The following is a 17,327-nucleotide window of genomic DNA, read 5'->3' as shown; positions in this document are numbered from 1 at the left end:
TGCAACTGAAACAAGGTGCTAAAGATTATTTGGGTTTAGAGAGAGGAATGTCCCGTTGCTCCTAAAATTCAACCTATAGTGATGATAATACTAACACAAAGAAGAAGAAAGTACCCTTCATACATGAAATGCAGCTTAAAGTACTTTACAACATAAATACGATGACATTAAAACGATCAACCCCTTCCTCCTCTGCATTACACTTCACTGGCAGGATGCTTGTATCAAATTTAAAACCTGCTATGAGGCTGACAAATGAGTAGCACCCCTACAACTAACAAAAGCAAAATAAATCCCTTTCTACTAGCCTCACCTGAACACTCACCTCATAAAAAAATATCTCACCTCTTCAGCTTTATCCAAGTTTCTGGCCTTGTCCATAGCTCTGACGTTTCTCCCAAGAGATTATTTTAGGTCACGGTGGCATTTGACCTGTACATGGTTGTTTGCGATTTTGGTGTGATAATGATTTATGGATTTAGATGGCAGATGGTTGTAGAATGGATGATGGTGTCAGAAGCGTGATTATCAAATGTGAGCTTAATAACGAAACACGGGGCAAAGCATGTATTTACATGCTTTACATGTGTTTACATTTGAAAAAACGCATGTACCAACAAAATGGTGATTGTTTATTGTAACAGATGCCATTATATTGTTTACATAATTAATATAATTTGCCCTGTGGTGGCCTGACGGCCTGTCCAGGGTGTCTCCATGCCTGTCGCCCAATGGCTGCTGGAATGGCTCCAGTATCCCCACGACCCTGAGAGCAGGATAATATACATGCCTTCACCCGAAACGAGTAAAACACAAGTTAATACAAAGATAGTATAATGATTCGCTATCTCCATTTTCAAATGTGAGGCTGCACCCTAGATGACGACACTATTTGGTGCTCTATAGTGTCCCTTGGCAAGATTTTCTGTTGTTCGGTGGCACAGTGTAGCTGAGATGGCCGCAGAAGAATCCTGTTGCTTTTTGCCAGAACTGCTGCCGAGTTGACAAACAGAGCTGCCGGTTGCCGGAACCGCTGCTGAGTTGACTGAGCAGAGCCGCCATGGTTTACCCTTTCCGGGTACTGACAGCTGGGTAGACTGTGTCCAGGGATTTGAATTCAGTTACCTTCTCCTAGCCTTTGCCTAAAGAGGCATCAACCCACAAGGCAGCAGGTGGGTTTGAAATCAGAGTTCCCTTCTCCTATCCCAATGTGCTGACTGGACTGGGCACCATGGGAAGTACCATACAGGCATGCAGGAGAATCAGATCTATCAGTAGGGACGTCGTCCTCAGCCAAAGGGCCCTTGCTGAGACAAGGTGCCACCCCTCTAGAGCAGGATAAGCGGTGCAGATAATAGATGGATGGACGGAGGGCAAAGCATTATCTTCTGCTTTTCAGTCATTGCGTGTTGTCATCCACACCACTGGGTAGCGCTGCTGTAAAAAAAACAAAAAACAAAACACTTCTCTGGCGTTAACAAGCTATTCAGGGACGACACTTGATACCTGAAATACTAACAACCGTCTAAGCGACATCAATGTTTGTTTACATATATACTCGTGCATAAATTTGTGATCAAAGACATCGCCAATAACGTTACATCCCTAACGCTTTTTTACCAGTATTTGACCACCAGCAGACATAAAACACGACTTTATTTATATTTTTGTACCAAAACAAGTGCACAGCAAGACTAGACAACATTTACAGAGGTTAGGAATTGGATTGACTGGTTTATTTCGTTTTGAGCGAGTTTGATTTTTTCCCATATTGCATTGCATTTTTTTCTACTTCCTCTTTCCGCCATATTGCAGAACCGGTAAGATACCCTGTGTGATTGTCATCCTTTATCCTTTAAAAATCTAAAGCATCCGAATATTGAATATGATATTTTTGTGAACAGTTAGAAGCGCAACTTTCATTTGACGACATGGGGTGGTTATTATCTCGATTATCGAAACATATACTGTTAAAATTGGACTGGAACCTTTCGTGTCCCGGCTCTTTCCTCCCCTGGCCTTGGAAGCTATACGCTGATGCCTGTCGCTACATATTAGCATTTAGCTAAAGCGACTGCCTAGCTGAAATAAAAGCGTCAAACCCCCAAGCTTCTCGCGTAGATAACAGAAACGTATGAAAACGCATTAATTTCACATATTCCCTTGGTGTTGTTTTTTTTCGCTTTATAAATCAAACGTAGCTAACTCGCAAGCGTTAACTTCAGGGGTTGGACGTGTCCTGCTGAGCCATGCTGTGGAGAGACGGCAAAGGATTCTTCAATTCAGCGACGCACACATTTTGAGTCCTAGTTCAGCAATGCATTTGAATGTCGTTAAGATGATTTCGTTTTCCGAATAGTTGCTCCTCTGCTGTGTAAGTCGTTTCATATTGGAGAAATCCAAAGGGCTAATTGTAACAATCCAGCCAATGTGAACGCTGTTCTGTTGTGCAGGCATCATGGTGCGCATGAACGTTCTCGCCGATGCGTTAAAATGCATCAATAATGCCGAGAAGCGTGGGAAACGCCAGGTCCTCATCAGGCCGTGTTCTAAGGTCATTGTGCGCTTCCTGACCGTCATGATGAAGCACGGTGAGTAACAAGTTTTCCTAAATGAGACAATCATGATTTGCAACATTATCTCTATGTTGTTGAGATAACACTCCCATCGGCAGCTCCATAATGCCGAACAGTGTGTTTCTGAAACGCCGCTGGGATTAGGCGGAATCCATGGATTTGAAAACTACAGCCTTTGTGGTTTACCACTATCTGCGTGCTCCACAGAAATGGGCAACATTTTATAGGAACATGCGAACCACTTACTGCTGTTGTAGCAAACGCTACAGAATGTGATAAGGACTGCGATTCATGGATTGTCTGCCAGTGACATTTCTGATAGACACTTTTCCCCATAATTGATGTCAGCATTTCAGCGATGCTTAGAAGGCTTAAGTATTATGGTTGTCAATGGAGTGTTAATCCTGCAGCACAAATAGTGTTGAAAACCAGTTGTTTCCCTTTGAGTGAGTGGTGTCTTTTTATAAGTAGTGCTTTATTAATCCCTGTCAAGAAATGTGTCCTTTATATTTGATCCAACCTAACTACATAGCACTGGTGGGCAGCCACCATGCGGCACCTACCGTCCAACCTCGAGTTCTGAGCTTAGTGGCTTTGTCGAGGGCTATGGCAGAAGTATTTGATACCCAACCTAACATTGCATGTCCTTGGATGTGGGAGGACACTGAAATACCCAGAGGAAATGAGAGCAAGGAGGAAATGCAAACTTACATGTTAGGAGGACTCGAACCGGGGCATGAATTCGAAACCACTTTCTTGCAGGGTGGCAATGCCAACCATTGCCCCATTGTCTGTTAAAATGTCCCATACAGGGTAGTATAATTCTTAGCTGTAGGGGATGCAAACTGAATTATATGGAGTTTTTGACATTACAAATTATGGTCTTAAATTTCAGCACCAGTATAGTAATTCCTAAGAGACGGTATTCACAAATGTGACTAACAGGTTAATGCTTTGAAGAGAATTTAACCCAGCATTGTTTTGCATCAGACCTTTGTTTCGCATAATAAAATCCTTCGTTTTGTATAGGTTACATTGGTGAGTTTGAGATCATTGATGACCACAGAGCTGGGAAAATTGTCGTCAATCTCACAGGCAGGCTGAACAAGGTAAAGTTATTAAATGAGTGATGTCCACATGTGCTATCCTTTTATTCTTTTTCTTAATTCAGAGTGTAACTGAATATTTCTTGTCCCTTTTTTAGTGCGGTGTGATCAGTCCACGCTTTGACCTCCAGCTCAAAGACTTGGAGAAGTGGCAGAACAACCTCTTGCCCTCAAGACAGTTTGGGTAAGGACGGTTAACCATATGATCTCTACAGAGTTCATTTTATGTGTAGAGTGTGGGACTGGGTAGCACTGACATCTTGAAAGAAAGAATGTTAAGGGGTGGATGTTAATGTATAACTTGTCAAAAGAGTTTGAAGACGTGTTCATAAAGACTCCCCAGTTGGCTCGTTCCTTGTAGTTGCATGGCTACCAAAATGTGGTTTCTTGGCACACTAAATATATGAATGCTGTAGTTTAAAAGTCCTGAGCTTGCATCACCCATTTCATATGGGTACAGACAATTCTGCCTTTTGGGTTATTTCATTAGATAAACTGACACCAGTCCCTTTTCACATTAATCTCCATTTTACCTTTCATCATGCTTTAATTTGGTCCAAGACAAACATTATGTCACACAAATTATGGACTAATTGCTAAAATTCTTGACTGTATGTCTTGTTTTCTTTTGATACATCAAATTTTCATAATGGTGTATGATTAATGCAGTGACAGATTAATTGCTTGTCAGCTTATTTACCAACCTCTGACAGATAATCAACCATACCATCACTAATTTCCAGAGACACTTTTTCTTAAAGAAGCAGTCATGATTGTCAGATACAAGCTGAATTTTAATCAGGACATTGGATGCTGCTAATTGTATGTTTTAAACTGTTGCTACTGGTAACGGTAGTTTATGCTCTTCAAAAATAGCCATTTCCAAATTCTGGCCCCAAAACAACTTCTTGACCCCATTTACACCTGGGCTGCGTTCAGCCCTGACAAAATGTAGTATAACATTTATTCAAATGGAATCGGTGGTGTGTTGAACACCCTGTTGCGTTACGCAAGCGTTGCAACTATGGAAGCTGAAAAGGTCATTCTTTTTGGAAGAATTTTCGGAGCCTGATGAAATCGGCTCTAATGCTACAAGATTTGCTCGATGTTAAGTCACTTCCCTTGCCATTCACATAGCAGAGAACATCCCAATGGCGTGAAGTGGTGTGTGGAAACTGGTGGTTCCTAATTAAAATGATCCAATATTTGCCTCGCATTTCAGGATTACAAGGGAGACATTTCAGGTGAAGGATAATCCACTTCTTACCTTTGAGGCTGTTATGGTCAATATGAGCTCATTTTATTATGAGTATTAGGCCTGTCATTATTGCTGATCACTGCTTTTGTGTTTATTGTAATATTTACCATTATATATTTAAGAGTAAAGTGGAGTAGAAAAGTTTATGAAAGTTTCTCCACGATGGTACATACAATAGCAAAAGATAAAAACATGTCTTCCAATTGTTTCGTAGACCAAGCTGCAGTGGATGCATATGTAAAGGACTTTAGTTAGATCCATTGTGCGCACTGCCTTTTTAATAATGGCGGGGTTTATATACACGCTGCTGATTGGGTAACACCCACCAAATGAGAGAAAACGTACCTCAAAGCCTGTTGCACACCATTCCCGAGGAAACATGTTGTTCGACCCTGAAACCGTAGCAAAACGGTGCACACCGTTTTCAGATTGAACATGCCCCATGTGGGGTCATTGCCCCAGGTGGTGTCATGAGATGTGTACTGTCATTAGTATCTGGAAAATGATTGATCCAATCACACCCTTTGCATGTGTACGTGGTATTTATATGACTTTTCAGGGCTCCATATTGCAACAGTCATAATATATTAAGCTGTTTTTAAAGAAATACAAGTTCTGAATTTACTAGATTGTATAGTTTGAGTGGGATGATGAATTGAAACAATGTATTGAAGTTTTCAGTACACATAGTTGGCTTTTCTTTCTACTCAAGGAACTCCTGAAGTCTGATTAAATACCTTTTACACTTGATACCTGGCCCTTCCCCAAGTGGCATTTCATGATTATCTCATGAGGATGAATTTCGGAAATGATCTTGATTACCAAACTAACGACGCGATGTATTGATTGTAATGAAGCAGTCTGTTTCAGAGTCCTTTAAAGAAACATGAGAGCAAGGATACGATTGGGCTACAAAGGGAAACTTTAGAGGGGGGAGATGGGAGACCTGAGAAAGGGGAGATTTGGCAGCATGTCCTGCAGTGTAGAAAAAGTAACACCATTCGTATATTAGAGAAACTGAGATTGGCTGTCTCACCTTAGGTTCAAAGGAGGAGCAATGTTTTGTGGCTGCTGCAAGTGTGTGGGCCATCTATCTAGCATATAGGCTAATTTAAAAGTCAACGTTAACATGCAGATTGGTGTGTTTTCATAGACTTAAGTGGATAAGCAATCCTACACATACGGTGTGACAAGACTAACGCTATGTTAAAAACAGTGGGTTTAACACACAGAACTGTTGTTTGATCCATATAACTAAATGTCAGATTTAATGGGCAGAAAGGATCCTATTTACTGCACTCACAACTTTTCAAATCTACACCCTGACTTCCCAGTTTCAGGAAGGCATGAAATATTTAGGATTAATTTTGAAAATCTGACTTTTGCATTCAGCTTTTTTGATTCACGACGTCTGTTTTGGCAGCTTGATGGCAACACAGCTACTGCTGATATGGTGGTGAGAAGTGACAATGGACATGTTTTCAGTATGTTAACATGAACGTATTGTAGCAAAATGGTGGCTCAAAGATAACAAAAGTAGAAGTTAACTTTCTTTGGTTCGCATGCTCTGAAACAGATTTCTAAAGAATGTATAATTTTTTTATGGAGTATTCCCATGATCTTCATAGTAACAGTTCAGATAAGGTCAAACATATTTTTGACTGAATTTGTAGAGATTTTGAAAACACTTTATTTGAGAATCTTAAGTTCAAATGTATGTTTATTGGAAGGTTTCACCCTCATATCCTTGTAAGATTTTTATAAATCAAGTACTGACTGGGGAAATTGGAAATAAACAGATAAGACACACATAAGTCTGAAGTTGATCATTGAGGCTAGTGTATGAAAATGTAGATTGCGTGTCATGAGTATTTGCTGTGAGACCAGGTTGTGTTCATATCTTGGTGCTAGTGAGAGTTCGTAGCAGCAGGTCTATCAGCGGAAAAAATAATTTTGAGCCCTGATTGTGTTTGCTTTGAGATCTCATTTTTTGGCCACACTTTCTAAAGGAAACAAGTAGGTAGGAAAGTCAAAGGTCTATCTTTTGTCATCAAATGATAATCAATTGACTAAACAAATTTAAGGTTTATTGTCTTAATTCAAAGACGGTTGAATCAGTTCATCTAGATATGTTTATTGGCAGAAACGTTTCATCACTCATCTAAGTGACTTCTTCAGTCTAAACTGACTGCAGGTATCTCCACCCTTATAAACAATACAGCTGCATAACGACCGAAACCAACCATCAGTTTCATATGCAAATTGCCGTGAGCATTAACTAGCGTTACAATGGCAGTGTGTACTATTCACAGAGGATTTGGGAACGTTTGCAATCACATTATTGTAAGTTGGCGACAGATGTACTCTTAGGTACCCCCCCCCCCCTCGGTTCAGGGATGGTCGTTCCCTCTTCACATAGATGGCCTCTTTGATTCCCTGTTCAAACCAGCGTTCCTCCCTCCCTATCAAGGATGTGCACATCCTCATCCTTGAAAGAGTGGCCACTGGCCTGTAGATGGGTGTAGACAGTGGAGTCCTGGCCTGACACGTTGGCTCTCCTGTGTTGTACCATTCTCTTGGTGAAGAGGTCACTTAGATGAGTGATGAAACGTATGTCAATAAACATATTCAGATGAACTGATTCAACCTTCTTTGATTTTTCTTAGCTGGATTATTGAGCATGTGTCAAGACATCGTCTTAATTCATCAGAAACAAGTTTTGCCACAACTGTGTTTGAGACTGTTGCGAATGTCACTTGTGCGGCTCGTTAGATGCTGTGGGGATTGTTTGTCCAAGATGGGTGAAAATGAGCTGTAATGTGTTTAATTACTGGCTGTGGAGATGATTTGTCTGCCCCTTAGGAAGTACTTGGTTACAATTGCAACACGCTGTATGGATTACATTTACACTGGGCTGATTGTGGCAGAGATAATTACAGTATGAGCAAGACTATGAAAGTTGTCTGACATCATTCAAATTTCAATCACAACACGTGTGTTTAAACCTTTCATTGGAGCTTTTACTCATCAAGAGGGCTTGTCAGGAATCACCTTATCGTAATTTAAGATGGTTTTAGTAAGCATTTGTTTTACTTTTATATCAGACATGAGTGAATGACATGCAGCATAGGATATCAGGGAAACTCGAGCCCACTATGTAGCTGAAGTGGTGCTAAAATTTTTTAAGCTCCATGTGTTCAACACTTTCTGGCCTTATGCTGATGGAATTTAAAGACCCCTTCCAGTCATGTTTTAAGACATAAAATGCTCTGTTTGATATGTTGTTTTTCTGCAAAATAAGTTCAATTATGCAAGTATGTGAGGGTCTACGGAGAGGATGATTGGTGTAAAGCCCACTGAGGCAAATTTGTGATAATGGGCTATACAAATTGACTTGACTATAAAAGCAAAATCACGACTACTCCTTCTCCCTCATTAAAAAAAAATACAAACTAAATATGTAAATTATCCCTGTCCTCAATTCAAATCACCTCCACCCCTCCGCCGTTCGGCAAGTATGGGAGTAATTCAGACATAAATGTGTGAACTGGAAGCCGATTCCGAAGAAGACCAAATTGGACAGGGTTGCGTATAAGTGGACGTATCAGAATGGTAATGTACTTAATGTATTGCTCTCTACAACGTTGGAAACACAACGGTAATGGATAACACGAGCCTTGGGCTTGACTACATTATAAGTCAGCTCATAATGTGTTGCTTATGTTAGATAAACCTTGGTCCCGCTCACCAGCTCTGACAAGTTTTCTACCTTGTAAAGATAAACCCTCGGATGCGCCGCTAGGAAGAAATGCTTTGAACATCATAGAAAGTCCCTGTCACACCCTCCATGTCCACCTAGCTTGCAGCCAGTCTCTCTCTCTCCCCCCCCCTCTCCTGACCTACATTCACCTCCCTGGCTCAGCCATACACCTGCTCTCCATCAAGCTCATCAACCCCGGCAGTATAAGAAACCTGGCTCTTCATTCCCTCATAGCCATATCATTGTTTGAGCTACTACGTTAGTCTCATGTACTCTGCTGCTCTGCATAGATTTCATAGTGTTTTCACAGTGTTGTTACTTGTTAGTCTAATCGCCTTTTTTGTGTTTAATATTCCCACTCTCTGGGTCATTGTCTCTGTCTGCTTGCCTGCTGGTCCCCAAGCTCAGCACAGTCCACCCACGCTTGCTCCTTCGCCTGCTGCGACCTGGCTCTAGCCGCCTCTACGCCATCACCTCTCCACCACCTACCATCCTCATTAAACCCCTTTTTCCCTACTCGCTTTAGTCCCTTGTCTGTCAACTAGTCTTGCCCTTAACAGTCTGGAGAAAAAGAAATAAACTTTTAATGGTTGACCAACACGTTGGCTCGTACTCGTGTGGCCCCAGGCTAAATGGATGGCACAGTGTCGGGTTTCAATACAAGTTTTGTGGCAAAACCCATCTGTTTTTGTGATGAATTTGCAAAACTGCTCTTGAAAATGGCTGCTGCAAACCAGTGTTTTCTCCCGCAGTTTGGCTGGGAGATTACGATTTTTCCAAATAAACTGCACCCATTTCTCTGATATTTGGATCCTTTGTTAATAAATGAAGGCTCACTGTTTCTTCTTATGGAAATTTGCAGCTGAAAACAAAACACATCTTTGCCATTGCTTTTGAAAGTAGTGAAACTTAAAGCTAGCAAAATTAAAAGTATCTACACCTGGCTTTTTCTCTAGCTCGTGTCACCGAAACGGGTGCACATAATGAGTTGTAAAGCACCACCCCATCCATTAACGAGATTGGTTCCTTAGCAGGGGTGGAAATTAACTTTTTTGTCCACCTGCCACTGTGGCTGGTGGATTCCAAAGTCTACCAGTCACTCAATTTTTTTACCAGCCACTTTCTTGTTTTAACCAGCAGTGTGTAACTGCATGTGAAAAATAATAAAACAAGATCTACAATATTCAAGCAATAGGCTATTTTAAATATTTAAACTCTTAAAATACTATTTTCAAAATCTAGTTTACTCTTCTATGGTTCTCAAAATTGTGTACACTACCTTTACAACAGGGGTCCCCAATAGGCGGCCCGCGGGCCACGTCCGGCCCGTGACGGGTTGATTTATGGTCCGCGAGAATTTTTGGAGAAATGCCAGAAGGAAGGTTTTTTTTTTATTTCCCTACCAAAAAAAAAATTAATTTCTTAGTAAAAGTAAGACTAGTAATATATCGAAAAATAGATGAAAAATCTCTGTTTAAATTATAATACCTGCAACGTATCGACACCAAAACAAACTAACGAACAACATGCTGCTGGAGGTTGAGTGGCCCGTGGTTTTAAAAGTGGCCCTAAAAGTGGCCCGCTATGAAAAGTAATTGGGGACCCCTGCTTTACAACATTAACATATTTGTCAAAAAATAACCAGTGTATCAGTACCACCAAAATTCCCTTTTATTATTACATAAACCAAGACTGTAACAAGTAGAAGGAATTGTGTCAGTATGGGTCTTAATTCAACACTTAAATCTAACATTAGTAAATGATGATTTACTTGCTAACTACACGTAACGTTAGCTAGCTAATGACATTACATGACAGCTATATTCTGATCTCAATTCAACACTTAATATAACGTTAGTGAATAGATTTTTTTTAAATTACGATTTACTTGCATTGCCACACGTAATCTGTAAATGGCCTTCCTTTTTTTCGCGATTGCGTGGGCATTTCTAAACAGTAGGCTCATCTTCTCCAACTGGGACGTGTTCGTGGCAGCGGTATCCTGCGGGGTCGATTTTCCCTGTACTATCTTTATTACATGGATGTGGCATTTGGATGATTCATGGTCTTTTATGGTTTCCAATTTTAGGTTTTTAGTCCCAATAATGAAACTGTTAGCTTTCTTGTTGGCATCCGAAGCGTGTTGTCGACATACCGAACAGAACATTGTCTGGCTTGTCTCCTCGTAAACTAACCAATCACGGGACTCTCTGTCTGCCTTGTCAGTTATTCTCCACTTCTCATTAAAAAAACGTTTTCGTTTCATCTTCGCCTCTTTAACCTGTGTCTCCTGCTGGGATGTTTTCTCTGCAGACCTCTTAACCCCTGCGATGTAACGCCACATTGTGTTTTCTGGCTCTCTCCTCGTCCTCGGAAGTGTCTGTGTGAATTAGCAGACTCGCAAGACAAGCGTCCCTATACTCTGCCTCTGATTGGCTAACCAATGATGGCAACAAGTACTAGCCAATCAGAGGCAGAGTAGGGCGGGTCATAGGGGGGAAAATAAGGCAGATTCGCGTTTCAGTACGTCACAAATTGCTACTTTTCTTTACCCGCCACCGTGGCTGGTAGGTTGAGCAAATTCACCCGCCAATACGCAAATCCACCCGCATTTGGCGTTTAGCAGGTGCTAATTTCCATCCCTGTTCCTATGACATATGAAATCCTGCTTTACTGAATATTTTGTTTTGGTTTTTTTTTTGGTTTTTTTTTTTTTTTTTTTTTTGTCTGTCCTTGGTATGCTGCAGTTTCAAAGCAGATATGCTCAGCCATGGTGTCGAATGCTTATTTTGCTCCTGATATGTCTTGTAACATTACCCTAACGCCACATGGACATGTTAATGAGGTTAAAAACTTGATTTTCATCGGAGGGCCTCTTTCATGAGTTTTAAGATTTTTAAATTGTTTGCATGCCGTTTTAATGCAGATTGATGGCATGTGTGTTAATCTGTAGTTACTGAAAATCTTGGAGAAAACATTTTAAAAGAGTGGTAGAGGGAAATTGTGAACTTGCATTGTAGTTTCCAATATTGTTGTGTAGTAGTTCGTTTGTTCAAATATAGAAAATTGCAGATGGTTCAGTGTTCAAGCACATGGGATGTTTTGAGAGGACTAAAGAATTGATGTGACCAAATGAGTATGGTTACTTTGTTTTAAAGATGCTTTCATACCCTACAATTTGATGATCTACCTTTTGATTTTCAGATGTTGGTTACCCATCAGAAATGATAGTGATTGGAAGTCACAAAACATGTCGGGGCATTTTAAAAATAGTGGTTCAGCCTCTGATCACTAATGATGATATTTCATTTGCGATCCCATTATCTCAGATATGAATGCAAACCAATATTCCCCAAGAGGCTTCAGATAAATTTAATACATTGGTATTCTGAGATAGTCATTAAGTTTGGTTTAAGTCATTTGTGACTGGCACCATCTTAAGTTGAAAACTGTGAAACAGGTCCTAGAAATTGATTCCTTTAGTTTTTCTTTTGCCATTAAACTTGAATTTTGCTTCACCTTTGTACCTTAAATTGAGAACTGTGCTTGGCTGTGCATTTTGGACTGTTATTAAGTGTACCGTGGCTTTTTGTTTTGCAGATACATTGTGCTGACAACCTCAGCTGGCATCATGGATCATGAAGAGGCCAGACGGAAACACACAGGAGGCAAAATCCTTGGATTCTTTTTCTAAAATGTAAAGAACTGCAAATAAAAAAACAACCAGGTGAACGGTTCTCGTCTACTGTTTGTTTATTCCAGTGTGAGAATTCTTCTATTATACGGAGGTCCTCAATGGCTGCAGTGCCATGCTTAATCAGGCCGTGTTCATACATTGTTGCATTTAATAAGACAAGTCTTTGGAGGAAATGATTAGCTGCAGCTTTTTTTTTTCTTCTCCAAACTCAACATTGCCCTTGAAAAGTACCTTTCTTGACAAAATTGACCGAAGTAACAGCATTTTATTCTTGACAGATCTAGATTGAATACGTTTAATACATGTAGTGTATTAGGAAATCTCTTAAATGGGGGTCTTAATTCTCAATCGCTTTAACATTATCAGTTCTTCACGTGAAACTGCTGGAGTAGTGCTGTAATGAAATCAGGCCACAGAAAAGGAACATTTCTGAATCCCGTTTTTTTTTTTCTTTGTTTTTTAAAAATTGATCTTAATGTGGACATGGCTTTGGCCAAGTTTTACTTCCTTGCTTTTTAAATGTCTCCTACGTTAAGCCCAGTTTTACTTCGCATGCTCAAGCTGTTGAGATGTGTCTCCACATGGCTATGGCTATTTCTCTGTTAAACAGTCAAATATACCATTTTGGATTTGGTGGCAAAATCATTAGCTGATGCAATCTAACTGCAGCGCACCTGTCTTTAAGCTTGTTGAATGTGAAGCTCAGCCTCTTCCCTGTGGTGTTGAGTCAAAACACTATCTAAATACCACTAAAAACTGGCAGACAGCCTTATTAAGACTTGGAAATGAGTCAATGTTTTCTCCTTTTGAGTGAATGTGTATTGGCCCAGCTAACTTTATGATGGTTAAGTGGATGTACTAATGGTATGAAATGGAATACATAATTCACATATGCACGGCAGCAATAAAAGTAACTTAGAAGTTAAACTGTGAGAGTAGCATGGAGTGAATCCACAGGTTCTCAAAAGTCTTTGCATGTTTTAAAAAGATATTTATTCAAAGCCCAAAAAGTATGTTATTTTATATTTTATTTATTCATTCATTCATCTTCAGCCGCTTCTCCGGGGTCGGGTTGCGGTGGCAGCAAGCTAAGTAGGGCACTCCAGATGTCCTCTCCAGCAACGCCCTCCAGCCCCTGGGGAATCCCAAGGCATTCCCTGGCCAGATTGGACATGTAGTCCCTCCAGAGAGTCCTGGGTCTACCCTGGGGTCTCCCAGTTGGCTGTGCCCGGCAAACCTCCAGAGGAAGGCGCCCAGGAGGCATCCTAATCAGATGCCCGAACCACCTCAACTGGCTCCTTTAGATGCGAAGGAGCAGCGGCTCTACTCCGAGGTCCCTCCAGATGTCCGAGCTCCTCACCGTAAGATTGAGCCCAGACACCGTACGGAGGGAACTCAAACCTGTTTATATTTTATAATTTACAATATTTTGAATTGTATGTTTTTTTGGGTGGCACAGTGCCGCTGTCGCCTCACAGCAAGAGGGTCCTGGGTTTGAACCCCAGTGTTGTCCAACCTTGGGGGTCGTCCCAGGTCGTCTTCTGTGTGGAGTTTGCATGTTCTGCCCATCTGCGGTGGGTTTTCTCCAGGTGCTCTGGTTTCCTCCACCATCAAAAAAAGACATGCATGTTAGGGTTAATACTCCTGTTTGTGCCCCTGACCGAGGCATGGCAAGACAAACGAGCTGGTCGCCGGGTGCTGCACAGCGGTGCCCACTGCTCCTAGCTACACTGCTAGGATGGGTTGAATGCAGAGAAACCTTTCCCACAGTGATTAATAAAGTATATCAAAACCTGAAAAATAAATAAATAAAAATTATGGTTTGTGTGGCATTTGAGTCCATTTCAGAGATATGAACAGTAGTTTTCAGTGCACCCTTTCTAGTTTAGTCCTCTTGGTTGCACAGATACACTTTGTTTTTGACCTGTGTCAATTAGTTGGATAAACCTTTAAAATGCTTATTCAAACTGACAATTTTTTTATAAAGATAACCTGAAGTTGATCCTGCATTGACATTTTGGCAATATTGGATTTTATCAGAGGTTTTCTGCACATGAACTGCTCTATTCAAAAATGCCTTTTCCCTCCACAATCTTCAGTCAGTTTTATGTGAGAAGATTAAATGCCAGAGCTTAAAATCTCAAAATGTTCATTGGACTGTTGCCTGTAGTTGTTCCGTTCATAAACAGGCTAAAGATTGTGAGCAACTAACCAAGCAAGATACTGATTTGTCAGCCTATACAATTTGTGAAGGCTGTTATTGTAGGACCTTTTGGAGGGACCAACCCACCAAAAGGCATAATAGCTGCTATTTAGTGAGGGATACAATCAGGATGTACAATTGGGAAAGATTGTCCGATAAACTAAGCCATCTTAAACCCACATCGCCTGGCTGCTGAGACGAGGTGGGACTCTGACGGCCTTGTGGTCGTCTGCTGCGATAGAAGAGATCTATCGTCATGTAAACCTGACCCTGACCTTGTGTGGGTGAAAAGTATTCACACTCCTTAACCTCGTCAACTATTTTTTCCCTGGCAAGCCTTCAAATTGTAATACGAAATACATATTTTTTTCTCCCTTGCACAATAAATTCCTTTCATTAGATAACTTTTTTTTTCCTCCAAATGATTTCATTGTGCAATTTGTCATGAATTTGTTCTTGGTGTATCACACCTTTGGCAGCAATCACAGCTTTGAGCCTTTGGTACATTTAAGAGCTTTGCACAGTTAGATTTGTGAAATTTTGCTGGTACCGCCATGCAAATTTGTTCCAACTTCACCAAAGCAAAACAATAGATCAAGTCATACACAGATTTCCATTGGGATTGAGGTCTGGGCTTTAGCCAGGGCATCTTGTAAGCCATTTCTTAGTAGCTTTTGCAGTGTGCTTTTGAGTCATCATCCTGTTACATGAATATTTGCCCTAAAATGTGGGTCTCTTGCTGACTACAAGGTGTGGCCCAAAGATTTGCTTTTATCTGCTTCTTATCTATTATGGCTGTGCTTGATAGTAGGGATGTGGTGTTACCTGGGTGTTGGGCTGCGTTTGGTTTGTGCCGAACACAGTGCTTTGCTTTCAGGCCAAAGAACTCTGCTTCATCCTCAGATCACTCAATCTTCCAGAAGGTCTCAAATTTTGTCACATGGCTTCTAGCAAACTCCAGGTTTGACTTGAGGTTGCCCTTTCTCAGAAATGGCTTCCTTCCAACCACTTTCCCAAAGAGGTCAACTCTTTTAAGTGAAGTTGTAGTTGATCTCTGGACAGTTTCTTTTATTAAAGCCAATATACTCTGGGACACTTCTCTGACAATAACCCTTTTTGTCTGATAGCTCAGTTGGAGAGTCTGAGCCTGGTTGTCTTTGTTGTGCCATATTTTTCCCATTGTTACAGTGGAAGTTACAGTGTTGCTACAGGACGATTCTAAGCTTTGCCAGTATTTTTATAACGTCAAGATCTTTGCCTCCCAAGGACTTCACGGGCAGTTCCTTGCTATTTATGACCGTAGATGAGATCTGTTTTAGTTGTGAGGCCTTGCAAAGTTGGTGATATCCATTGTGCAGTCACGCAACTGAAAACAGGGGGATTCCAAACTAATACTGAGGATCTTGTTAACGTGTTCAGTGTGGTCTCAAAGAATTCAATATACAGCATTTACAATACACAGGCTGTTGATACAAAGGAGCTATTTAATGTACAGAAGACATCTTAATACTTGAAATTCTGGAGAATTGCATTGATAGAAGTTAAAAAAAAATCAGTCAAATATATTTTAGTTTGACTTTGAGACATAGCAAAAGAAGGATTAATCAATGGGAGGGTGAGTACTCTGGAGCCACTTTGTGTCCCCATTCATGACTCACCTCAAGTAAGCATGTTCTCTGCTTTGTAGTTGTGCCCTGCAATGGCTGTTAAAAGCTGACATATCTTCACTACATGGACACCAGCATCTAAAAAGCCTGTCTTTCTACCCCTGCAATCCTCTCTGGCACCGGTGTGGCTTCCTTTGAGATTCTCTCTGTGCTCATGTGTGTCCCCAACCTGTTTGTCTGCGTCTCCTGAGCTCATGTTAGATGCTGACGAGGAACGGCAGCGGCCTGCTAATGCATTGACTGTCAATGTGCTCTATGTAGGCTAAGTGCACAGAGACTGTTTGCTCCCCCCCATAGGTTCACAGCACTAAAGTGCTGTCTTGTAAGGACAAAAAACAATTCCTGTGCTGCTGCTGCTGTGTTTTGAGACCCTGGGATACCACCCAGGATACCAACTTCATAAAAGAAGAGTCAGGCTTAAAGACGAGTTTCATACTCTCGTAGCAGTAAGCCTTCTGACAATGGATGATCAACAGTCGGCACTTGTGGCTGCAAGAAAAGATCTTATTGTCCTAGATGCTTGACGTTCAATGAATGTTGTTTAACTTTGTGAGGGATGCTCCCAAGAGCCTTTGTTGCCATAGGATCCATTGGGAAAATGAGCTTGAAACTTGCTTCTAAAGGCTCGCGGAGCACAAAGCTTCGAGTGAGACCTATCATGAGGAAAAGGCCCAGCTAATTCTCTTTCCATCTATCAATCTACCATATCTGTCCGTCTATCTAGTTTGTCCATGTCTTTGCAAATGTAGTAGTCTATTTGAAGACAATGCTACGCTGCATCTGGGACAGAGGCTGGGAACTGATTCTGTATTTTTTTTAAGTCTTCGCCATATGTCAGTTGAATATCTGAGATGTCCCTGAAGGTCTCAAACATGCCGCTGTGGAGGAGGAGTAGATGAGCAGTTCACAAAACAAATAGAATACATTAATACTAAAACAAAAAGAACTGCTATCTGACCTGCTTGCAGAGAGAGCAAGTGATGGAACAACTTGACATCTGTGTGAGTCCTTGCTTGAACGCTGGAGACTGAAGATGTCGGTGTGCTAAAATGTGACGGTA

The 17,327-nt window shown here is 41.0% G+C and overlaps 1 protein-coding gene across 1 annotated transcript; it reads left to right on the top strand.

Annotated features, from left to right (window-relative positions):
- Window positions 1–1,795: 1,795 nt before the first annotated feature.
- rps15a (ribosomal protein S15a) lies at window positions 1,796–12,436 on the top strand. Its single transcript, XM_056280286.1, has 5 exons — window positions 1,796–1,820; window positions 2,454–2,591; window positions 3,606–3,685; window positions 3,781–3,866; window positions 12,301–12,436. The coding sequence occupies exons 2-5, from the start codon at window positions 2,459–2,461 to the stop codon at window positions 12,392–12,394; spliced, it is 393 nt and encodes a 130-aa protein (XP_056136261.1). The 5' UTR covers window positions 1,796–1,820; window positions 2,454–2,458; the 3' UTR covers window positions 12,395–12,436.
- Window positions 12,437–17,327: the final 4,891 nt, after the last annotated feature.

The sequence above is a fragment of the Lampris incognitus genome, chromosome 5, assembly GCF_029633865.1.
Source record: "Lampris incognitus isolate fLamInc1 chromosome 5, fLamInc1.hap2, whole genome shotgun sequence".
Lineage (NCBI taxonomy): Eukaryota > Metazoa > Chordata > Actinopteri > Lampriformes > Lampridae > Lampris > Lampris incognitus.
The sequence above is the reverse complement of the archived record's forward strand: the minus strand, read 5'-3'. Positions and strand labels throughout refer to the sequence as shown.